Raw genomic sequence first — 25,972 nt, 5'->3', positions numbered from 1 at the left:
TTGGCAGCTGGTATCCAGATTTTCAAAACACACAAATGGATTTCACCGAAGTTATTTTAGTTATCCTACCTTAATTGTTCCGCATTTATGCTCTTTAACTTCTTTATGAGGTGCGTGAGCACAAGTCATCGGAGTAGTATTTGTTTAAGGCTTAAAATCGTGGTAGTTTCCGTTAGGCAATGAACAAAAATAGTTTTCTGCAAATTTTTGTGCAATTTTTTACATTTATTTAAAAATAAAATCAGTCTCGTTATTAAGAGATTCTCTTCTATTGGTGAACAATGTGAATATAACTTTTAAACCCGCATTGAAGTATTATTTAATATTGTATTAAAAACACGATTGTGGACAAAGGAGATGAGCCTCTGGTCTGCTACATGCTGCATTCGAGTACATATTATCCAAAATCACAATTGTTTGTTTGATATTGAAGGTGAGGATAAAGGTATTTTAACGTCAAGTATTTATAAATAATTTTATTTGCCAAAAAATTGCAGTTCAAAACTCTTGCAACTTATTTTGTATTATTCTGCATTTATTATTTCATCACAATTCATGTTTCCTTTCAATTTCCTTCAGCTGAAAATCAATACCAGCGTATGATTTTACGTTTAAAAATACACAAATGTAAAAATAAAACGATGTAATATTGGAATATTCCTTAAGCTACGTCGCCAGCAAGGAGGTTAAGGAGGTACTCAAATGTGCGTCGCACATCGTGATCCCAAATCGAAAAAAATCGTATTATAAATCAATAACGTCGAATTTTTCCCAACGAATACCAGTGTTTATTTTCATAGCAACGAAAATGATTATTTTCTGTTGATTTTGATCGCATGGATTTCATCGAGCTATTTTTATTTCAAAAATATTTAGAAAATCCGACTATGGAAGTCATGGGCTCTGGCGTGAATAATTTGTTCGTGGGTGACTTAAATGGTATGGTTTAAAGGAAACAGATAACTAACTTTTGGTAAATGTTGTTAGACAAAACGGAGAGGACGAGTTGCATCCGAGTGCGGCAACTGAGCGAGCGTCTGCCGCGACTGGAGACGACTGCACACTTCGGGTGCGGCAGCGTGCCGGCCGTGGCGCGGGATTGCTCGCAGAGGTTATACATATGATCTATAGATGTGTTAGTGAGAACAGTCGATCTAATGGTACTCAAATATCGCTGCACTTCCGAATCTATCGGACGACCCAGAGCAATGCCTCAGAAGGACCTGCGCGGATCTACATGCTGCCACGAATAATATCATTTACGCCCCTGTAAGGTACATAATGGAAAAAAATACGATAGATAAGATATTGCCGGATCTCTATGAAAATAGCATCTCCTCCGTTTCTCCAATTCTTGTTTTACGAGGTACTTTACCCGTTTAGATGGCCTCCTATTTTGCGAATCTCCCCCGTCTCACATTGAATTTTCTTCCTTCAGATCGGCCTCTCTTATTCATCATTCAATCCGTTAATGCCGCTCCATTCCTTTCCATTCGCAACATATTCTTCAACCCATTCTCCATTGCTGTTTTCCGCGTCCCCTCTTCATCGTCTTCACTGTTTTGCCAGGTAACTTTGGGGAACCTTGAGTTCGTGGCTAAATAAAAAGATGGAAACTTTGTATTTGAGTAACTTTCAACACTCACGTGTCCTCGAGGGAAATATCTCTCTCTTCTCCCTATTGTACGCGCCTCATTCTCACCTCCCTCTTCCTCCTCATCTCCTCCAGCACATTTCCTCTCCTAGCCCATCACGTCTAGCACTTCCTTGTTCCTCTTCCCCGTCCAATGCATTTCCTCCATTCTCCTCCGCACCCACATCTCACATTCGCCTCCAATCTTTTCTCATCCTCCTACACCAGCATCCACGTTTTCGCACTGCAAAGCGCTACGCTCTGATGAAATCCGAAGAACCAAGCGTGATGGAGTAGAATTTTATCATGTTGAAATGAGCATTTGCAATTTTCCACGATTATTCCACGTGCTAAGCTCTGGATCAGATTCTCCCTCATTCCTCTCTTAGCACTCATAGAACTCATATCAACGTCCTGATCTTATTTTCAATTCTTTTACTTCTCAATAAGTTTATTTGGCCAAAGCTAGACCGCCTTACTCGGCGCTACAGCCCTTGCAAGGCCTTGATCTTTGCGACAATGTTGGACCAGTCGCTGCGATCCTTTGCCTAGATTCTCCATCTCTGTACCCCCATCCTCTTCAAATCATCCTCTGCATCAAACAGCCATCTTCCTCTCAATCATCTGCCGCCTGGATCACCTTGGTTTTTCATGCAAACCCCCCTGCTCCTAACCATTCTCTCTACATGACCAAAACCTGCTACTCTTTCTTTTGGTCACTATGTTTGGGTGGTTAAGGAGTTCTTCTGTCTCTCTATTCTTCCGAATCTTGCACTTTCATTCTTCATTTGTTGTACCAAAAATTCTTCTCGAAATTTTTCTAATATTGTAAGCATAAATCTTTGCTCTTTCAAATGTATCTTTCTTAACGTGTCTGTTTTCCACTGAATTTGTTCCCAAACGGTTCATTCACTCCACCTGCTCAAGCTCATGATTGTCTTTCGGACTTCCCTTGAAAAGATTCCAGACGCACTCAATTTAGTTAAAAAATTCACCGGAGCCCCTTCTTCTCACCTCTCGCCGCATTCAATTTTAACGGCAATCGCGCCATTTGACTCATTCTTCCCCCTCCCTCCGCTATACCCCCATTCGTCATTATTCTTATCTCACCTTCCCCTGTTGCAGGCATCCGGTCAGCTTACCGAGAACCAACCGCTTGCTATATCATTTCTCCATTTATTCTTATTTTACAGTCATTATTCACAGTCGCGTGGTCGAAAATACTCCTCTTAATTGAGGTATTTATGCCGTTGCACTCAATTCCATTGTTCTTGTTGCATCACCAGCGTATTCTATGAGCCACTGTTTTCCGTATTCAATGCAAAGTAACTTCCATCAGTGCGCGACCAAGCCAACCGATTTTTTGAGCAACGATGTTAAACAAAATGTACATACTTACAATTGATATCATGATTATCGTGCATAAAATACCTGAGAATTTTATGCTGGCCAGCTCTTCTCCATTTCTCAGAAGTATCTACGTAGGTTCCATCGCAGGAACTTCGCGTGAAAATCAACTTCGAGTCTCGAACGGCGGACACTCTTGTGAGATGAAAGAAATTTGCACGTCGCAGTTTTTGAATCGAAGAGAAAGGTTGCCTAGTGGATAGAACCATGGAGTAAGAATGCACTTACTCTATGATAGAACGTAATGGTTATAATTGAAGCGTCTCAGGTTCAAATCCCGGGTGAAACGTTTTCACCATCTCTGAAAATGTATTCTCGCGGTGCATGGTGGTCCCGAGCATGCCTGTGGCGTAGTCTGTGGTGATATCTCCACTCACCTATCCATAACCAACCTCGGGATTTAAGAAATATATCGGTTAGGTTTTGACTCGGAAGCTGTTGAGGTTCTCCACCGTGTCCGTGGTTGCCGAAGATATTATTAATAAGATATCTTTATTAGGACGAGGTTGAGGTTAATAAGTCTCTAACCTAACCCCTAGATATCGTCGATGAAATATATTTAAAAACGGTAAATAAACGTTGATGGAGACTTTCGCGGGGTGGTGCAGCATGCGTAGCAAGGTTTTCGGGTTGACCTCCGCGTCGTTTCATCTTCATGACGACAGCTGCAACGCCGGCGAAACTGTCGTCATGAAGATGAAACGACGCGGAGGTCAACCCGAAAACCTTGCTTCGCACGGTAAATAAACGTTTAAAATGCAAAAGATATACAATATACACTATTAGTGAAATGTCATACGATATAAGCAAGTATATGTTAAAATTTTGTACAAGAAAAAAGATTTCTGTGTGTGGGGAAAAAGCATGAGTATTGAGGATATACCACCCATGAGATATAAGGATATAGATTTTAAAAACCCACTGTAGGAAAACGCCCATACAAGAAGTGGATCGTGAAAAAACCTGCGAAAACCTACTGAGTGAAAACTAATGTCATGTTACATGCAAAATACAACATGGTTAATGAGGTAAATATCCGTGTCGATTGTCTTCAGGGTTCCACACAGCTAACGAAAACGAGTCGCCCAACGAAATTTTGGCACCAGTGACTCAGTGGAGAACCCAAAAAGCATTAGCCGATGATGTAATCCGGTATATTTTTCTTGAATCGTGATGATTCATTGAGACTGACAGGAGGACGGAAGCGTTCCTCCCGCTCAGTGAACTCAATTCGTATCGCCGAGTAAGGACGAAGCGAAACCCATTTTGCCCGTACACTGGAAAATCACATACGTGGTTCTCATTATAAAGATGTGATCGTGACTAAATAGGAAATATTCACGCGTGATCTCTATGTTTCCTACGCGCGTTACGATGATAACTTAGCTGAGAGAGGAAAGGAACGAGAAACTGTGGCCGAGCAACCCCTTTCCCATTTAAGATTGAAATTTTATTAAGTGTAATTACTAAATTACCTGGCTTTATTACACGATTATTTTTCCCGTAATAAATTGTGCTTATGCTGTCGTATCGAAATTTACTTATTATATAAGTTCTATAAGGCAAGCCGCCTCAATAGGGGTGTGGCAGGAGGAGTTAGGGCCCCCACCGTTTAAAGTAAGAGGGGGAAATTATAATTTGAAAAGGAAACAAGCATTGTGAGGTTATAAAATGATGTTCTTCGTATCTATTATTAGTTTTCCAAGCAATTCAATCGCTCTAGCGGGAATGATGAGTAAGCTACCAGTGCATGGAAATTCGGGGGATCCTGATTCGAGTGAAGGTCGAGGCATATGGTAATTTTTCTGAGGAAAATTCGCATCTCAGATGGAGTGATGGTGGTACGCCCTCAGCCATCTTGTGGGCACCGCGTCGTGAGACCAATTGAGTGGGGTCCTCGACCTCTTATCGCGTCACTTACCTGAGACCTTCCCGCCCTTATAATCTCTGTATCTGTCTGCCCACCTCCCTGCACCTGTGCTCTCGTCGGTCGCGGATGAGAAACGCTGACGATGGATGGACGCAATGCTTTGTAGCACAAGTGCGGGCGGCTGCAAGATATGATAAGGACGATCGAGACTGGTAGGTCTCGATCTACCGATTTGAATGAGTTAAATCGGTGTCTGTGTGTGGCTTGATCATAGTGATATTTGAGAAAGAAGAAATATTTTGTTAAACCGACACATTTCAAATGCTTCTTTCATTATTACCCATTTCGAATTTGATATAGTGATCAGCGAGTTTGAGTTACACAATGATGAATTCTTCAGGAAAGTACTCAGTCTCACACTTTGACAGTGTTTCGTATGCTATGAGTTCTTCGTTAAAATTATACTGTTCAGTAATTTCAACTGATAGCCTTTAAGATGCACTGTGGAAAATATTTGCAAGAGGATGATAATTTAATTAATGAATCAATTCTAATAAAAGCAACGTTACATTATTGAGTGGGAAAGATCAACAAATCTTCATCGTTACATTATTTCCCTCTTGTAATCCTCATGAAAATATTTTGACGATGTAGACCGAGCATTTGGCGCAATTAAATGGTATAATATCTTCCACTCCCGCTGAGTTTTATCCTAAAAATTTATAGCCGGTATTAATTTGTGAATTTATAAATATTGTTCCGGGAAATATTGTTTCTTAAATTAATTATTTAAATACATTGAAAGCCATACTCCAGGAACTAATTTTTAAAAAGCACTTTTTTACGGGCAGTCCGACTCCAGGTGATGGCTTTTCGCATATGGCGGTGGTTATCGTCAGCATTCTCGTCTCAGCCCAAAAAAAAAAGGAATGTATTTTCAGCCCATCTCTCTTTCACTATGCTTAAACATGACGCTGTCGCGTACGACACGGAACATCGGCATTTAAAAAGAGGCTCTCTAATGAAGGTTCAATTCCCAATGTATTCAAAATTGACAGCTCTATTTGTCGCTTGCTTCTTCCTATATCATCTTCTCTTTACTGCACCAGCTCTTTCTCATTGTGCATTTCGCATTTTAATGCCTTGATGATGTCAGTTAATGGGCTTTCACCTGAATCCTGAATTTTTACGTTTGCGCTGTTACCGCGGAAACTGGATGGTCGCGCATATCGTGACACGGCGTAATTACGGCGTGACGGCCCGACTCATCGCACCGCGGATCATGTCGACACTTCCCGCCACCGTTCACAGCGCCCTTCCAGTTCGATCGGTTGGTCCGAAAATGGAATTACTAGTCATTAGTTACTTGATTTAATTATTATTAATATGAATAACTTGATAAGTAATTGAATATTAATGTCGTATAAAAAACATGATAATCGCAAACCAAGGAAGCTTAATTATAATATTAAATATGTCATATAAGACATATGAGGATGAAAATAAAACTCATACACGTCTACAAACTAATTTTTTTTATTTTCAAATGAAGACTGTAATTGAAGTTAAATGATAGTTACATGGGAATTGTGCTTAAATGGTGTTGGAAATGGCTTTGCGGTGAGTTCAAAGAGTGGTGGAAAAAGTGCTAGTTCTGCTAATTGATGAGTGGTTTATCGCTATTCCTTCGATCTTTATATTACTTTTTATCAGCAATGGTTTTGGTCTCTGTAGGGGTTCTTTTTTATTTCATGCATGGTCAATTTCTAACCGATATCCTTAACCAGTGCCTAATTCCACTCTCGAATCCTGAATTATGTCTCCCTCATATTGAGATTACCTCTATTTTCCATTTCGCTTTAATTCTTACCGACTTCTTTATCCAGAGGTGAAGTAGTTATCCTAGGGCCCCAAGGCTAATTCCCCCTTTAAAAAGGCGAACTTTAGCATTTATATGAGCATTCTTGATGACTTATATAAAATAGTTCAATTTAAAATTTATACTTATTAGTAGATTGTATCCATTGCACAATAATGCCCATAGTTCTCTTTTCGTCCACAATTCATAGAACATCTTCGCACGAGGTCAATGTATTTGATCCTCAACATGCTTCAGTGGCACCATACTCCAAATGCGTCCACTATTTATATCTCTGCATCTAAATATTCATTTCTAATATTCGCATTCATACAACTCGAGATTCAATGCTTCGCTTCTCTGGTTTCCTGGATGTTTCAGGCAAATTTCTCATCACTCGAATTCGTCAATTGAACGTCAAATCACACACAACTGTTAACCAAAGTCCACTGCTAGCCACTACCATCGATATCGTTAAGATGCGAAGGAAACAGTCATGGTTCGATTCTGTGACTGTTCCACGCGGATCTGCAGGATCGATTTTTCTTTTCTTGCTTGGAAATCTGCGAACAGAAGACACTGGCTTTACGATATTAATCCGTTCCGTAGGACCGAACATGAAGCGAATTCTATCGTAAGTTCCGTATGCATTATTTTCGGAAAGGTAATCATTTTTAAGAGTATCAGCGCATTTAAATTTCGCTTGGCTGAGAATTTTCTTCCTGACCAAATAAGACGTAGAATTTCTTGATTATAATGCGACAATATCGGCGCAACTAGTCAATTTTAAAAGGCATGTGCACAATAAGCTCAGATCGTGTGCCGAATCCATCGCAAGTCGAACCCATCGTAAGGGTGTAGTTGATGCATCGCTACCTTGATGCATTCCAGTCCGTGTGTCCTCCGCTCCCGACCGTTTGTCGACATGCGAAGGTGAGTGAGTCAGCCGAGGTGAGTCGTGCCGTGTGTTGCACTTTGCCCACCCACCCCCTCACCCCTCCGCTTATCTCATCGAGAGAGAGAGAGATACCCCGGGGAGTGATTCACTGCCGTTGCTTACTTCGTCAGCGAAAAGACGACCCAGCGCAGCGCTATTAACGGCACACGCAAATACCTGCAATGCCCACCTGCCCCCCACCCCTTTCCCCCGGTCTTATCGGAGATTTCAACGCGTGGTCTCGCAGAACTCAACTGACGTAGTGAAATGAGATTACGTCGTAACTCGTGATGTTTTTAACTGCTGGTTCTCATTCCTCGAGCCATCTTGAAATTGCTCTCCATTCAGAATATTTTCTAATTCCTATGAATTAAGGATTTCATGTCGTCCCGTTGAAATGATGCGGTGAATCTTTCTCGGATTTCCGACCGGGTCAGGTCCTCCATTTCTGCCGACGTTCCGATGGAATGATTTTACATCGTCCTCCGGGCTGATTCATAGTTTCCGTCCCCAATTCAACCAAACAAGGGATCGCAAGTAGTGCAAACACAATCCAAGGCTATAATGAGCAAACCGCGGCGTATTATCACTTTTTATTAATTTTGCATTATTGGAAGAATTTTCTTAGTGAGAGTCGAGAGAAACTTGGCGTTAGCCTTCACTTAAGAAAGGTGATCTACGGTTAGCGTCTCATCTGACGGACGGATGGCCCTTCATAAACTGTCGGATTAAAATAAGGCTTCCTTGGTATAATCTTTGCCGCCGTCGGGATTCTAATCGCCTGGCTTGCTGGAGCTTACCCTCTCACGCCAACCCTATCACCTCGTTTCAGTGATGAATTAATTCAATGAGTGTCAGAGATTTTTCACGGGAATATGGGGCGAAAAGATCAGCTAATTCTGGATATTATTTCATGCCTTTCAATGGCGTTTGTAGGTTTCGGATTGTTTATTTTTTCATGTAATAGTGTGTAAATTGTATGAAGCATTATAATTTAGCAGTTTCCATACGTCTCCGGTGGTTTCGATTGAATTGTTGCTGAATTGATATTTTTAATCGCCAAATTTTACGCGAATAATTGCCCCGCATACCAAGTTATGTGGAGATGTGCTGTTGAATGAAAATGTGTCTTTAATCAGTTGTAATTCGCAAATCGCCTCTATCCATTTTCAAAGCAAATAGAACATGAGAAAGTTTTTTATATTTGAGATTCAGGCAAATTTTGACGTAGACTGCTGGATCTACTTCTACATAATACCCTGCGAGCCACCTCTAGTGTGCTTTTGGCACACAATAACCTGCATGCAGCATACAAAAGGTTCCCCACATGCACATCAAACGGTCAAACAATATTAGGCATAATAGCAAAATATACGTCTACATTCACGAACAGGCAAAACTTGCCTTAGGTCATTAATTCCTGCAGCAAATCCATGTAAGGTTAGAAAAATGGAAAAATAATACCATGCACTGAGTCGTTCTAGCGAGTGACGCCATTAGTTGTATTAATAAAGACACCGTAACTATCTTTTACAGTACGAGGAAACGATTAAATTTTAAATCTCCCTCTCATAAAGCCTGTTTACTTTATTTTCTTCTCGTGATCACGTCTAACATAGGACGAAGGATATTTTCACGTCGTCTAGGAAATTCTTCTCCGCAATTACTAAGTAAATCTACATCTACATAATACCCTATGCAGCCTATACATAAAAATAAATGCAGCCTATAATTTACACTACGCTCCTGTATAGATCCTAACTCGCCTAACATATTGGATACGCTGCACTTTTTATCGTTACAACTCATTACAAATCTTACCACCCTGCACCGTACTTTCCGATTTCACATGTCAGTTCTACATCAGTGTTCCTCAAGCTAGCAGCATATTCCAGGTGAGGCCTTGCTAGAGTAAGGTAGCTAATCTCTTTCACTTTTCTATGGCATTTACCGAGAATTCTTTTTAGAAACCACAGTTAATGATTGGCTTTCACCCATACCTAGCGTATGCGTTTACCCCCATGAATTTTCACCGAATTTACTAGGTAAATTTAGCCTATATTTTCCTCGACGCTCCTTTAAGGATTCCCATCCTAACCATATTAGATACGCTACACTTTTTATTGTTCTTCCCTTTAAATTCCACTTTCAGACTTACTCTGTGCAGCCGGAAATTTAGAGATGCTTTTAAGCAATTGAAGCGTCAGTCAAAATAAGACAAGACACGCCATGTTTGGCGGGAATTGTGCGACCTCTCAAGCGATTATTTTCCCTATCGTTGAATGGTGGTTCAAATGATCATTTAAAGTGTGCTTAAATAATGATCTTGTTATGCATTCTGTTTTCGAAATGCCTTGATCGAATTGCTCCAGTCATGCGGCTGGGGATGATGCCGAACAAGCAGATCCTAGCTGAGCCCTAATCTTCTCATTCTCTCTCTCTTTCTCTTCCTCCGCGGCCGTGGACGACGCCACCCAAGCAGTCGTGTGGCGTGTGCAACAAGACGTTCGCCAATGTCTACCGACTGCAGCGCCACATGATCAGCCACGATGAGAGCGCCGTGCTGCGCAAGTTCAAGTGCCCCGAGTGCGACAAGGCCTTCAAGTTCAAACATCACCTCAAGGTAAGATGGCGGCGATGCGTGATGCGGCGGCAGCACTGCCGCCCGTTGAAATCTACGATCACACAAACAGATTTCACGCCACATATCATGTACTTCAGGCCATGGGCGTACCCAGTGAGGGGTAGGAGGGGGCAGGTGCCCCCCCCCCCCTACTTAGAAGCAAAAATCGCAAATGTCTTTAAGGAAAATAATATTTTTTCAAGAAAATAATTTTAAAATCTAATGAACAGCTGTTATAGTTTCCTTAAAATGTTGATTTCATTCACCTTTTCCATACTTAAATCTTACCTACAACTTGAACAACCATGGCTTGCCCCCCCTCCCCCTAGTTTTGATCGCCCTCGCTTCAGGCGCTAAAAAAACTGATACCGCTGACCTCATGCAATTCTAATATACACCTAAGGAGCTTTCATTCATGGCTTCATTTTCGAATAAATCCATTACGCATTGATGCATCCAGCTCTCTCAAGTTTTTTTTTTTCATTGAAGGATGAACATTTGGCTTGGGCAAAGACTTTCCTTAATGGGAAGAACATCAAAGTTTCTAGTCTGCGCCCAATAAAATGATTGATTCGGATTCCCATTTGGATTGGCTGGTTAATAACTTCAAAAGTTGAAGTTTAATTTGCATTACAATGTGAGTTACAAACCCAACTCCATCATGGCAAGTGCCCTGCCCTCATTTACCTTGAAAATTGGAGCGATGTTAATATTCGAGGTGACTCCAATCAATTTTTTATTTCACTAAATCAACAAACAATGTTTAAAAAATTATTGAAGTGTATCCAAAAGCTACTTGTCTGTGCATATCAGATCTTTGACGCATTATTGCTGGGAGATACCTCCTAGGCGCCGCGAAGAGTGAGGTAATTTTGTCCACCTGTCTTGCAAATCCAACCATTTTCAGAGCTGACGCGTTATTTTCCTGGGTGATGCTAATATTAATCCATTCCCGTACTTATTTATCATCACTCAGTGATTATTTATCTAATTTTATGCTGACGAGAGTGCTACCGTTAATAGTTATCCCTCTCGTCAGCATAAAGTTGAACAAAGCCTTTGCCTGGCCTTCCCGCCAGCAATACCCTCAAAATCAGGGCTTGCCGCGAGAGATGCCTCGTTGATGGGGACCCGTCGCCGAGAAATGGGTGGTGGGCAAGGAAGCTTATATCTCGGCTCCGTGGCCACGAAGAAGCGAGAAATTTTGCGCTTGCCTTTACCATGCTTCAACGCCGTCTTACCGAATTTAATATTAATTGCCGGGGTATGCTTCGTGATGTTTTTATTAGTTGTGAATATTAATCTCGATAAAGCTATCATGTTTCTGGGAGATGTACCTTGCAATTTAAATTTTAGACATTCTTCAGTTTACCTTCACTTCTATGAACGTTGACTTTGTTAAATTAGGTCACGGTTTATTGAATAAGTTGATATCCTTGTCTATTCCACAGAGCTTTATTCGGTAGAACCTCGACGGGTTATAACACTCCCGTGTCACTATCGAGAAGAAATACTTCATTTGTTATTACTTTTATTGGCGAATTATTTCGCCAAACTTGTACCACAAAGTGAGGTAATGAATGAACTCCGCTGTGAGGGAAAGAATTTCTTAGGAAAATCTCCCTGTGTATCGAGTATATTTCCCGCTTGTCATTTCACGATGATTGTTTCACGTGATTGGATGTGTTTGATTGGTCTGCTAATCACGTCTTCTCTTTTCGGCAGGAGCACATTCGGATTCACAGCGGCGAGAAGCCATTTTCCTGCAGCAACTGCGGCAAGCGATTCTCCCACTCCGGCTCCTACTCCAGCCACATGACGTCCAAGAAGTGTCTCGTCATCAACCTCAAGGTGAGAAAATCCCCCATCCTTTGATGTCTTTCAGGCCCTCCGAGGAATTGATTGGGGGGGAGGGGGTGGCTGCGACTTAGTGCCCCGTTTACATCACGATCGTGACGACGCTGGTCGGTACGCACGGTAGAAAGAGAGAAATGACGTAAACAGTTTTATTTTGTGAATTCTCCCGGAAACGTATCTAATTACTTAAAATATTTGTCGAAAAAATGGTCACGGCGCCTCTCACTTGCTCTAGCGTCCGCTTCGTACTCTGAGAACAGCACTAATTTACGGTGGTAACTGTAGAACGAGTGAACTCCTTAGTGGTCGATACACATGTCGTCACGATAGCGGTGTATACTAGGCCAGAACCGAAAACCGTTGACAACACTGAAACCATCTCCTTTAATATCAAGGAGGGAGGTGGATTAAATAATAGTAAATAGATTATATTGAAATCCTCATACACCTGCCTCTTTGTGGGTGATGATGAAAATAAATTTTCTAATAGGAATGTGAACAAACCCTACCGTTGGTATCAGCCCAGAAAACGTATCAAAAATCACAAGATCCCGGATTCTGCCATTTCAGTTTTGGTCGCATATATTCGCTCTTTTTCGCTTATGCTCGCGCCATGTGAGCACACATATTCAGGAGGGTAGGAATGTAGTAGTTTGAAAAAATTGGCGTTCACAGGATACTCTTTACTTCTAACGTGAATGACAGTTTATTTAGTTTTTTTGCAATGAAATCTCTTTTAGCCTACTATTAAAATCAATTGAATTTATTAAGTTTTATTATTGATTGCTTCCATTTCCTGAGGTAGTGAAGGAGTGTGAAAAGGCAATGGAATTACAATGGGCCATTTTTTTGTAATTATTTAATAAAATAGGAATGCATGAATACATTTCCCTCTCACTGATTGTGAGTGACTCAACCCGAAGGTTGAGTCGCTCACAATCAGTGAGATTGAGGTTGATTCGCAATTGAGAAGGTCGATTCGCTCTCCATGATATCCATATATTATAAATCGTAAAATTATTAATAAATGTGCTAGTTCACCAATGCGATTAAACTATCGATTTTGATTTACCTTGAAAAATAAAGAGAACCGTAATTTTTTTTTCATTTTTCGGTCCGTCGCCTACATCTCGAGCTAATAGAGACGACAAAGTGACGGCCTCAACCCTCCAGAAGTTAATGTCGTGACGAAATCATACCTGTAGTATCACCCCTGCTCCCTTTCTCCTTGGTCGCGAATCGTTTTTTACGCTATTGTGAGCGACTACAGTTAAACATTGCGGCTGAACGAGTGAATAAGCCATATCTCCTAATGGCGTCACTCACTCATGAAAAGTGAGCGACAGCTTTCGCATTTCCTTTTATTCCGCTCAAGGGCGACATTCAGAAGAGTTGTTTCGTCGTTACTTATCTCCCCCTCCCATATGCCGAATTATTTTGATGAATTGCGAATTTAGTTCTTTTATGAACGACTCATTGAAGTGGCAGGGAAAAAAGGAAATTTGGCAAGTAAATCGCTAGTAAGCGATGGGAAAGTGTCACCAAATGGCTCGAAGCAGTGGCGTAACTAGGTATATAACTGGGATGGCCGCCCCTCCCCCAGGCAACAGAGCCCAGGGAATTTTAAAAAAATTACATGCCTTGAAATGCATTTTACATCATTTTGGCACGAAAGGTTTAACTTTAAGCAGATGCTGTTATTACATGTCAACACTAGACAATAGTTTTAAAGTCTTCACGGGAAATCAGCCGGGTAAGGATGGACATCGCTGCCAACCTTTCAATGGCCTTCTCTGCCATCGTCTTCAGGACGAATGATGGACCTGGTTATTGCCGGGCTTATACTAGGAATGAGCCCATGGTCCCTACACCGCAGGAGAACGGTCAGAGAGCCAAGGAGCTTGGCCCTCACCTCGCATCGCACAATCCGCCGCTTCGAAGATCTGAGGAAGGTCCATCATTCGCCCTGAAGACGATGGCAGAGAAGGCCGTTGAAACGCTGGCAGCGATGTCCATCCTTACCCGGCTGATTTCCCGTGAAGACTTCATCAACAGCATTCGCCGGGAAAGCACCAAATCCTTCTTCAATAGTTTTAAACATTTTTTTTAATTTCTCTGAGGCTTTGGGGGGATCTATCCCTTAATCCCCCCATAATTACGCCACTTGCTCGAAGTAACCTCCACCTCGTGTGATGATTTTATTCCCAACATTTTCCTTAGTGCGTTACATGTGTTTGTCATGTCTTCGCAGGTGGGCAAGAGTCGTGCTAGCAGCGCCGTGGACTCGTCCAAGGTTCCTCCGCCGAGGTCGACCGTCGCCCGGAGGCCGCAGACAGACCAGGAGCAGGCCTCCCCGGCGCCAGGAGGGGCCTCGCCCCCGCGGGACGCCGACAGCCCGGCAGCGGCCCTGCGTGCGGGCCGCACCTCCGTGGCGCACGGCCAGATGTCGGTGGCGGCGGCCGCCGCAGCCGCTGCCGCCGCGGCCTACCTGCCGCCCCCGGGCTACCCGCCTCTGCCGCCTTACTTCCTGGCGGCGGCCCCCGCACCCTCGCCCCACGCCCCCTTCCCCCTCCCGCCCCCTCTCCCGCCCCACCTCCACCCCCTCTTCGCCCACCCGAACAGTATGGCCTCCTCGCCGCCCCCGCCGCACCATCCCCCGCCTCCCGAGGCCCCCGGCCGCTGGGAATCAGCCTCTGCCCCTTCGCCCGATTCTCGACAGCAGATGGTGGCCGAACTGCTGCTCGCCGCAGCGGTCGCCTCAGCCGCACCCGATAACCACCGCCCCCGACAGGTGAGCAATCGTGTCCTTTACACCATACTACATACTAGTTTTTAGTGAACGTTCACTTGATGTTGCGTCGTTATATTAAGACTGACGATATTTGTGGGATCGTAAGTTCAAACCCTTATTTACCAATAGTTTTCAGTCTGTTTTTTTATGCTTTTTAAAGTTGCATCCTTCTTTCATAATGTGACTACGACATTTAGCGAACGTTACAGGCGGCTCCTAATGCTCCTAATTCTTATTATTTTTCTCAAATGATAATTTCTTGAAGTCCACTGCGTAGCTTCTTTTTCTCTTCCTCAGACCAGTGGCGATGATCACGCGACCTTGCTTCGTATGCATTTCTCATCCGATTTCATTCCGTTCGCAGGAGGAGCGCGTCGCGGCGACCGACGAAGACGAAGAGCCAATGGAGTGCTGCTCCGCGGCTGCATCGCCGTGCAGCGCAGCGAGCGCCGCAAGTTGCGACAGCGGCCACGAGCGGAAACACCCTCGGGAGGAAGTCGAGGAAAAGGGCGAGGAGGCGAAAGGGGGCCAGGGGAGGGGAGACCTGGAGGCCGTGAAGAGGATCCTGGCGTCGGTGAACGCGTCCGTGACAAAGCAGCTGCTGGAGGCAAACATGCAGAAGCTGTGCACGACGCCGCCGGCGGACGGCGATAAGGAGGACCCGGTTGGTGGCGGCGCGGAGGGTCTGGCGGCGAAGCTGGAGGCCACAGTGAAGGTGGAGCCGGGGGAGGAGGAGGAGGAGGTGGAGGGAGGTGTGGAGGAGGAGGAGGAGGATGGGAAGGAGAGAGGAGGAAGGGAGGAAGAAGTGAAGAGGGAAGCGAACGAGGAGGAGGATAGGGAGAGGGAAATGATGGAAGAAATGATCGAGGAGGAGGAGAGGGAGCGGGAGGCTGCGGAGGCGCCCCTGAATGCCGCACCCCGCAAGGCGCGCGTCCGCTCCCTCATCGCGGACGAGCAGCTGAGCGTGCTGCGCAGCGCGTACGCCGCAAATCCGCGCCCGCGCAAGGAGGAGTTGCTGCGCATCGCGGCCGCCATCCGCTTCCCCGTGCGCGTGGTTCAGGTTTGGTTCCAGAACAACCGCGCGCGGGATCGGCGCGAGGGCCGCACTGCCGCCTACCATGGCGGGCCGCACTCCCCAGCCGCCTCGATGCTCATGATGCCGCTGGACCTGAGCACCAAGCGCTGTTCGCCGCCCACCACGCCATCTTCCGACGAGGCCATCAACCTGAGCAGCCGTTCCTCGCGCAGCCCAACGCCCCATCACCACGGCGACGACCACAACAACATGGCCGCCGCTCCGACCACGTGTTGTTTCTCATCCAACTCATCTTCCAACTCGAACTCTTCGTCGTCTTCGACGGACTTTCGGCGCGGCCCTAGCCCCTCACCGCCCCCCCTCCATCCCTTGCACCGCGCCCTGCACCCTTACGGCCCGCCCCCGACCGCTTTCGCACCCCATCACCATGAGGCAGAGGAAGGCGGCATGGTGAGTCGACTGGCACGAATTCTGTCACGGCCGCCCCTGGGCCTTTCTCGCGTCGACCACTTCCTGTGCACCAGCCCCATGCCGCCCCTGCACTTGCCGCCCCTCGCCTCGCCTTACTCGGCAAAGGACGAAGACGTGACCAAGGTAGGCCCTGTTATGTCATATTTCATCATCATTGTGAATGTATGTCAGAATTCCCCTCCCTCTTGCTTGGTTCTTGTTTAATGGCGAATTTCACCTAAAAATTCAGGCAGGAGAGAAATTTTGTCAGAATAGCTAACATAAATAGACAAATACCTCAGGTGTGCAGATAAATCCTCACGAACTACTTAGACATCAATGATGTAATATGAAATATATCTTTCACGCTAAACAGGATGCTGTTAAACTTAATGAAAACATTTTTCATTTCTTTCGTGCAAAATTCAGTGGTCAAAATCTCTAAAAAGTTCAAAATCTCAGCTTATCATACACTCAGGTGGAGTGTGAAAGGTTGATTTTATTTTATTTGTAAATATTTTAAGGCTTCCATAAACGTTTTTGGTCATGGATAATTTATTTGATATTTTTACTTTTTTTGAGGATAGTATCTTACTTTCTCTGTATAGAAAGGTGATAGCCTTGAGTTAATCATGTATTTTCTGATGGTAATCATTGTGTCTTTCTCTTTTAAGGGGTTGACTGATGTTGATGGGAATGACCCAGAATGCCTTCAAGGCTCTGAAGAGGCATTACCTCGGCGCCCTGAGGCCAATGGAAATGTGGGAATTCCCTTGCTCCCTCCACCCTCGAAGAAGCAGAGGCGTTGGAAGCAGACAGTGGGGAGTGGCAAGTTGGGAGAGACACTGGTGGATGGAGGGGAGGAGGCAGGGGAAGGGGCACTGGCCAGTGGTCGTCTGGAGGGCGAAGTGCTCGATGGTGCAGGCGTCTTTGTTTGTGATCAGTGTGACAAGTCCTTCTCCAAGCAAAGCTCGCTAGCACGCCACAAATATGAACACTCAGGTAGGAGCTGCATACATTTTGACCATCTCAGAACGATTTTTACTTTCAATGAATTAAGTGCTCTCCTAGTTACCGTCAACTCTCAACCATTGGTGCTGATCACTAGTGACTGTACTCAAAGGCTAGGTCCCAAATGATTGAAAAATATGGGTAATTGAGGATATAATGTATGTAGCTGGAATGTGGACATTTTACTTCATACTATTGGAAAATATTTAGTTTCTATACCTTTGTTGTGTTATCCGGTTGAATTTTATTGAAATAACTCATCATTTTTATAGTATGTCATTGTTGTTTCAGTTAGAGTATTCTTTGAAATTCATGTGTGCCTAGAGGAGAAAAGAGCCAGGATAATCCATAAGCTTGATAATTGGTAGTAGATAATTGAGAGCTGAATTTATATATGTATGTACAAGTACTTGGCATTGATTGTTCAGAACAGATTTATGGTGAAAAATTAACATTTACTGTGAAAAGTCAATTCTCATTTTTGTTTAGGAATGGGCTAAATTTTTCTTAAAACGATGAATTCCACTTTGATGTAAGCTCATGCCGTCTTCAATTGATGGCATTATAGGTTTCCACTAGCTTTTCCTAACTTGATTGTGAAGTTTGTTGTGATAATGTTGATGCCTTTGCTCTCTCATTCCTTCCATCCTAACTCCTTCAGAAGTGCTTGGATAAAAGCATATAGAATTGTTGTATACCCGGCTTCTTAATCTAAATGCATGCAGTGGAAATGTGTTTCATAGAAATCAAAGCTCTGTATGTAAACTTAACCGCAAAGTTGGCCAGTGGAAATCTATGGGGAGTAGAGTACATATATAGCATTTCTTCTCACGGGTGGAAATTTGAGGGCCCCCTGATAACTTGTATTCATGGCACAGCCCCAGATGGGAAAAAATGAATGGTGTAACTTTGCCTAAAAAGCATGCCTTGGAAGCAAAAACTCTGCATCCATTCCACTTATGCCTCAGTGCATTCCACTAGGGCAATAAACAACTTTTTTCGGGACAATTAGTGGCTGAAGAGGGACTTAATGAGGGCTATGAGTTATGCTTGACTTTCTTTCATGTTTCAGATTCAGTTGAATCAGTTCAGATAGCTCATAAAGTAACTGAAATCGCTAAAATCACTATTATTTGATGTGCATGATGCATTAAATAATTGTGTAAAAGTGAAACTAACATTTATTTCAATTTGTCAAACTTTCACAATATCACACCTGAATTAGTTGAGCTGCATTACATGTCTGACTATGCCCAGTGCAGCAGGGCTCAGCTAGGATATTTAAGACTAGGGGGGGTTTTAGGCACAACTAATACTGGGGAGTTAGGGGGTATGGAATACCCACCAGGGGAAGCTGGAGGTGTGGGGCCCTCCCCCAGAAAATTTTTAAGATAAATGGTTCAAAATGGTGAGTTTTACAGCCTTATGAGGGATATTTTTATAGTCCTTACATTATTCTATAAGTAATATTAATCTAATTAAGTGAAATGAATTAAACTTAAAAATTTCTCTTAGTTCTGGGGGGGGTTTTATCCCCCAAAACCCTCCCCTCACTGCGCCACTGCAGTGCAGTATGTTTGCATGTCTTTCAGACAATGCAGTGAGTGCAGGAGTGTACCTGGATGTTTGTAGCATATACCTAGAACGAGCATTTGTCTGATGTGGTTGTTTTTTTTTTCCTTCACCAGGTCAGAGACCCCACAAGTGTGACGTGTGCACCAAGGCGTTTAAGCACAAGCACCACTTGACGGAGCACAAGCGGCTCCACTCTGGGGAGAAACCTTTCCAGTGCTCGAAGTGCCTCAAGCGGTTTTCTCATTCTGGCTCTTACAGCCAGCACATGAACCACCGCTACTCGTACTGCAAGCCTTACAGAGAATAATAATTATTATAATAATAAGTAATTGATAATATTGGGGAGTTTATGAGGGAAATTATATATATAAAATATATATACGCATATACATATACATTATATCTAAAATGCATGATGGACGATCGAAAGAGGGGGGTGAGTTTTTTGTGTTGGTTGCGGAGAGTGAAATGAGGGAGGCAACGCATGAAGCGCAACGCTTTGCTGACCTGAAGGAAGACGGACGTGGGCTTTCTCCACATAAGAACCCCAGTGAAGCTTATTCTTTTATAAATTGCTTTCGTTCTCTATTCAACTATTGCTTAAAGTTTTTAATTCAAGGTTCACTTTGTGCGGATTATATATTACGATATTATTATATTACCTGTGAACAAAATATATAGCTATATTATTATATTGTTTTTTTTATGATTACTCATGGGCTCTTTACGTAGTGGTTGAGAAAGGCTTCCATTTTTTTATAAGCCTGAACATTTTTTGTTGGAGTAACAGATGCCAGTGGCTTTGCTCAAATGGATGGGCAGTAAAAGTGGGTTTATATTTCTTTCACAAACTTTTTATCTACATTTTCAGTAATGTATGGTTGCAATCATTCTTATGTCATTTTGGCTCTTAAATTTTTTAAATCATGGTGCGGTAGAAAATATTTTGTTGTCATGAGAGCACCGAGTGCTCTTTTGTAATATGATTTTTTTATGTGGCAATCTCAGAAATATTTATTTTTAATTTTTAGGAATGGTTTTTATCTCTGAGAATTCACTCTGGTTTCTTTAAATGGTGCATATGTACTTCCCTTGAAAAGCCTTTCCAGAGGAGCACAAAATGTTGCATACGAATGGACGATATTTCTCTTTAAATACAACGTACACATGTGCCATGGGAATTCCATTGAAGGAATTTGTGTAGCTTAGTTCATAAAGTGCTCTCCTATTTTCATCAATATTGTTAAACATAAATTAGTAGAAACTGTAAAGTACCTGTAAACTAAGAGTTTTTCTGATAGCATGATAGCTTTGATGTTGATGAAAATTTTATGAATTGAGTCTTAGCATTACAATATTACAATTACACTATGTGTAAGAAATCAATCTTCATGAAAAGCATGAACAATGGCCCAATTTAAAATTTTTAATCAAACTTTACGGGATCCATGTTGAAATCAAATGTCTTCCACCTCAGCTATGACAGGACTGTCTTGCAATCAAATCTCACTAGTCACATTAAGGTGCAATTTCAATCAATAGGTTCGCAGACTCATTATTACTATTAGGTATTATTGCCAAGTTACTAGTCATTTGTTAAATAGGTTCCCTTGGTCCCAAATCTGTCTCTTGACATTGGAATGCAGTCTATGGGAACCATCACTTGATATTTTTCTTTAACAAGTGACTTGGAATGATGCTTTCACCATCTCATTAATTTGTTTTAGGATCTTTTGAGGTTTTTAATTTGTTGTTGATAAAGCAATACTCTTAATTTAATGAATAATCTATTTAAAGATATCGATGGGTATCATTTTGAGGAAATCTTTTTCTCCTTCTAACTTATAATATTTGCTCCTTAAATTTTGATTTTCCACAGCTTAGTTATCATTCCACTGCCTTTATATAGTTGTACTTTAGGTGTATACTTCCTCATTCACAGCTCATGCCTGTGGTTGAGAACATGGTTAAACGGACTCTTTTTTTATTGGTTGCCGTGAATATGTGTAAATGCTTTTTTTTATGTGTGCTCATTGGTTTTGTCTGGTGCTGTTGGTAGCTGAGGGTATGCTGGAGCATTGTTTTCTGGTGACAATACATAAGATATAGAATAAAAATTATGAAAATTATGAGCTATGGTCTATTGTTGAAGTTAAGATAAGACTTGGAAAGATGTTTAAAAAGGTTATTGCAGTAAAGATTCCAATTTCACACAGGTACTTTTTACATAAGCGCATCAGCTCACAACATAACAACACCACCACACACCCACTAGCCATCAAACACTACATGCAAACACCACATACACTTTTTCTGAAAGTGAAATCGTCATAATTTGCATTGCTTTGACTAGCAGCAAAAGTGCTTTGAAGCACATAATTTCACAATGTCATAAAAACTCTAAAAATGTGCATTTAACATGAGGGGAATGAGGTGTTTTTGAATATTAAAAGCTTTGTATACAAAATGTTTTCAGGTATTCAATTCTTGAAAGAGAGTTCAGGTTTTCAATGTGTGCTGTGGTTCTCAGAGAAATTATATATAAATATATATACATATATAAATATAATATAGACAGAAAATGACTATATTAAATGAACATACTGAGTTCATACTTATCTTCTTCATTCATCATTCCAATGATCGTGTTTCCAGGTATATGAGTGTCATACGTATGAATGTTGAAAGATTGACAATAATTAATAATCTTTTTTACACATTTTCCCAAGTTTCCATGGCAGTAGCATTTTTCATTTCGTACACATCGAAAGAAAACAAATTTCTTCAATGAAATCGCTATTTCAATCACATGGTGTGATAAATATTATATTATATATATCTATATATTAATATATATAAAGAGGTTATGGGGTCATGTGTAATAATTAAAATGACCAATGAGAATACCTTTGCAATTTGTAAATACAATTTCAGCCAAATTTAAAAAACTGCTACTTTTGTGAACTTGGGATCAATATGCATTGGAAGAAAAGAATGGGTCTGAAAGAACTAACGATGCTTTTTTAATGACCCTCTTTGTGTTGAGGGGATACTTGTTGATTTTGAATGCATATGTGTTGAGAGACATGAAATTGCACCCTCTGCAGCTCCAAATTAATTATTGGTTGCTTGGTCCCAACCAAATATGGTATTTCCTAGATAAATTTTTCTCTGAAGTTCGTTTCTTTATGAAGGATTTGAAACTTTTAACCTACTGAATACAGTGCTTAGCTCAATATAGCTCATTAATTGGCTTCATCTAAAAAATCCATTTTATATTCTAAAATTGTAAGTAACCCTTTTCCCTTTTGCATATAAGTATGGATATTTGCATTTCCACGTCTTTTTCCCCCTGATATTAGTGTATTCTGATTATGAGATGTATTATATATACATATATCTATATGCCTTACATGTTTTTCAAAATGACAAGCATCAGTTACCTTAAATTTTCATAATAAGTAGATTTTGTAGTGAAATTCATTGTTTCAAAACTTTTTGCTACTTTGGCCATTAATATTACTTCTTTGCATGAATGTTATCACAAATAAAAAGAAAACTATGAGGTCATATTTGAGTGAAAAATGGCAATGATTTCTATAATGTTTTTCAATCAACCACCCAATCTTTCATGACTTTGGGAACAAGCAGCCAACTTATTTATTGTGTTGTCTTTTGCCCTGTACATCACAACCTATGTACATCTGATGCAATGCTTTCTTGAGGATGTGCTTCCAATTGTTAAATAATATTTAGTTAATTTCTTGAAATAAAAAACCGAATGATGCAGGTATGATGTTTGAACATTTAATTTTTTTATATACAAAAATGTATAATTTTATACGAAGATGTACATGTTTATGACAAATATCTACTATTTTTTGTGTGTGTTATACCATTAAAGGTGGTAACAGATCAATGTTTTTATTCATCCAGAAAATTCAGTTGTGTGGAAGCTAGTGCAACCAAAGAACTGTACTATACCTATTATTTTTTTTAATTCCTAAACTTATATCTGCAATAATATTCAATTTACTCCTTTTATCTTGTATTTTTATTTTATATTGAACTACTATAAGAAATGTGAGAACAAATTTCAGGAGTGGGCATTTCTATCTTTTCATGTTATTCATTCATTCAAAACTCTCACTATTACTGTTCGATAAAGACAAGAACATTACTCCATCATATGAGATGTAAATGCAATGCAAATTATTACATCTTATAAAGGTATTTGTGCATTTACCTACTTGTGTGTGGATTCATTGATGAAAAATTTATATTGCAATATAGTTTCATTGAAAGTTTTTAATGTGTTTCTTTGGATGAATTCCTTCCTGTGTCTTCATGCGCTCGGTGCAATCTGCCAATTTTGTGTCAGTGGTGACTATTGTTCCTTGTGAGGACAGAGATTTCGGCAGCGTGTGATGAAGTTCTTCATTTCCGGTTACTACCGGAGCAGTTGCTGTGCTGGGCAGTCTTGTAACTGTTGTCATTGCCACAGCAACTGACACAGTAATAACTGGAAATGAACTATTCATTACATTTTGTATTCCATACCTGAGAGCATAAGTCTAATGAAGTTACCTCACCAGTTGGTGCCAATCTTTCAGGAATGAAACATTAATTATGGAAACTTAGAAACCTTATTGTGACTACCATTTTTCTTGAAACATTGGCATTATGGAGACCTTTTTTTCTTAAAAATATATATCTTTGCACAGCTGCCTCTTGCACTATGTTTACATAAAAACCTATTTGCCTTTTTAAAGGATTTAACTAGAGAAAATTCTAACTATATTGTTAGATAATACATTGTTTATTAACCCCTGATGACGATGACGGACTTAGTCATGGAAACGTTGGGAACTACAACCCGATACGACACCCGGTGGGAAACCCGAGAAATATTCCTGCATATATTGATAGAATTTGACAAAGTAAATTCCCTTGCAATGGCAAATAATCTCTGTTGGTGTTACCATTTGTTACTGTGTTTACCACTCAGACTTGCCCCAGTTGGGCAGAGCCCAGATTTCAGACTGGTTTCGAAAGTGAGTCAACCAGACCGACCTCAGCTCCTTTGGTTAATGTCCATGCCATGCTCTGGTTGGGCCATGGAGAGGCAGATAACTGGCAGAAAACTTTGTGCACCTATAGCGATAATGGAGTGCTAGAGTGCAAGGGCGTACCCAGGATCATAACTAGGGGTGGGGGGCAAGCCATGGTCTAGGGGAGGGCAAGCCAAGTGGTTACATTTGAAAAACTAGTTTTATCTTTGTTACATATCTTATACTAATACATATCATTTTTCGTGGGTTTAAAGAAAATTTGTTGAAAAGTTCCATTTCAATTCAGTACTAATTTTGATTAAAGAGTTTTGCGATTTTTGCTTCTAGGGGGGGCAGCTGCCCCCCCTGCCCCTTGCTGGGTACGTGCATGCTAGAGTGATAAGAGTGGTAATCTCAGACGATGTAAAACTCCTGACTACTCGTATAGCATCTCTAGACTAGCGTATAGACATGAAGAGGCATCGCATGGGCGCCAATCTGGCCTTTTTCAAATGAGATTAAAATTGACCATTAACATTCGTCTAAACTGGGATTTCTAAAACCAAACAATTTGTCTATTATGAATACACTAATGGTGGGTAACGAATTGCAATCAATGCCTTTCGTTTTCTTTGATGAAGGAAACTACTCTATTACGAAGTAAAATAAGTAAAAAAAGTGGCAGAAGTAAAAAAGAAAATTCCTCGTCGTTAGCATTATCTGGTGCGCCCTAAGAAAAACATTGATTCAATTCATGGTGCGGAACATTACTAACCGAGAGCAATTTTTAGCGCACTGAAATAAAACCATTGATTCAAGAAAGCTTTGTCTTTAGATCTTGGTTTTGCTCATTAAATGATCAAGTAGGTAAATGGAATAAATTTTATCGTTTGCTAGATTGCCATTCAAGCAAACGAATCGTCTTAAGCGAGAGGCGAATATTTACCAGAATTTGCAAATTGCAGCACGCTTGGAAGAAAATGTTTCTGCAGAAGAAAAACGTCGATTTGATAATTGAAAGAGAAAAATATCGGCATCTATATAGTGACCTGAAGTAAAAATGTCGATTAAAGAAGTAGAGGCGAATATACCATACCGCTAGTAATCTAAAGATCGGAGAGGAACATTTTGATTCGAGTAATAGAGTAGAATATTTCTAAGCGATAGCAATTTCTTTTTCGCTGGGGAAAAATACTTAAATCAAGAAGGAGAGTGGAATTTCTACCTGCGTTAGCAATTCTTTTTCGCTGATTAACATGTTGATTCAAGAAGTAAACAAGAATATTTCTCAGCGCTTGCAATTGATATTTCACCCTAACATATATGTGGTTACAAGAAGTAATGTCAAATATTTCTGAGCGTTTGCAATTATAGTTGGACTCAAATAAAATTTTTCATTTGTGAAGTGCTGTCGTATATTAACCAGCGTTTTCAGTTTTAATTTAACTCCAAAAAGATTCAAGAAGTAGTCAATAATACTTTCCGGCGTTTAAAATTATTATTTCACTCCAATGCAAATGTTGAAATAAGAGCTCTCAAGAGCAAGTGCTACCTAGGTAGTGTCGAATATTTCTCAGTGCTATCAATTTTCTTGCGTTGAAAAAACGTACTGATCAAGAAGCTATGCCGAATATTTTTCACCTTTGAAATTTGTACTGCGATATAATAAAAATAATGTTTCAAGAAGTAATGCCAAATATTTATGAGCATTATCAACTTTAATTAGACTGAAATAAATAAAATTTTCATTCAAAAATAAATATTGAATATTTCCCTGCATCGGCAATATTTATTTTTCTCCAATAGAAATGACAAGAGTCAATGTCGCATATTTCTCAGCTCAAGTTAGTGGTTCCTGGTGATACTTTGTGGA

At 41.1% G+C, this 25,972-nt stretch overlaps 1 protein-coding gene across 1 annotated transcript in view; it reads left to right on the top strand.

Annotated features, from left to right (window-relative positions):
* The window catches only part of LOC124156513 (zinc finger protein 1-like), a 591,423-nt gene extending 568,068 nt beyond the window's left edge, over nucleotides 1-23,355 (top strand). Inside the window, exons 4-10 of the mRNA XM_046531099.1 lie at nucleotides 10,188-10,328; nucleotides 12,054-12,179; nucleotides 14,437-14,976; nucleotides 15,341-15,728; nucleotides 15,834-16,606; nucleotides 17,137-17,464; nucleotides 19,162-23,355. Of these exons, the coding sequence (XP_046387055.1) occupies nucleotides 10,188-10,328; nucleotides 12,054-12,179; nucleotides 14,437-14,976; nucleotides 15,341-15,728; nucleotides 15,834-16,606; nucleotides 17,137-17,464; nucleotides 19,162-19,355 (2,490 nt within the window). The 3' untranslated portion in view covers nucleotides 19,356-23,355. The remainder of the gene's footprint in view (nucleotides 1-10,187; nucleotides 10,329-12,053; nucleotides 12,180-14,436; nucleotides 14,977-15,340; nucleotides 15,729-15,833; nucleotides 16,607-17,136; nucleotides 17,465-19,161) is intronic.
* Nucleotides 23,356-25,972: the final 2,617 nt, after the last annotated feature.

Source organism: Ischnura elegans, chromosome 1 (genome assembly GCF_921293095.1).
Source record: "Ischnura elegans chromosome 1, ioIscEleg1.1, whole genome shotgun sequence".
Lineage (NCBI taxonomy): Eukaryota > Metazoa > Arthropoda > Insecta > Odonata > Coenagrionidae > Ischnura > Ischnura elegans.
This window is presented reverse-complemented; position numbering and strand designations above follow the sequence as displayed.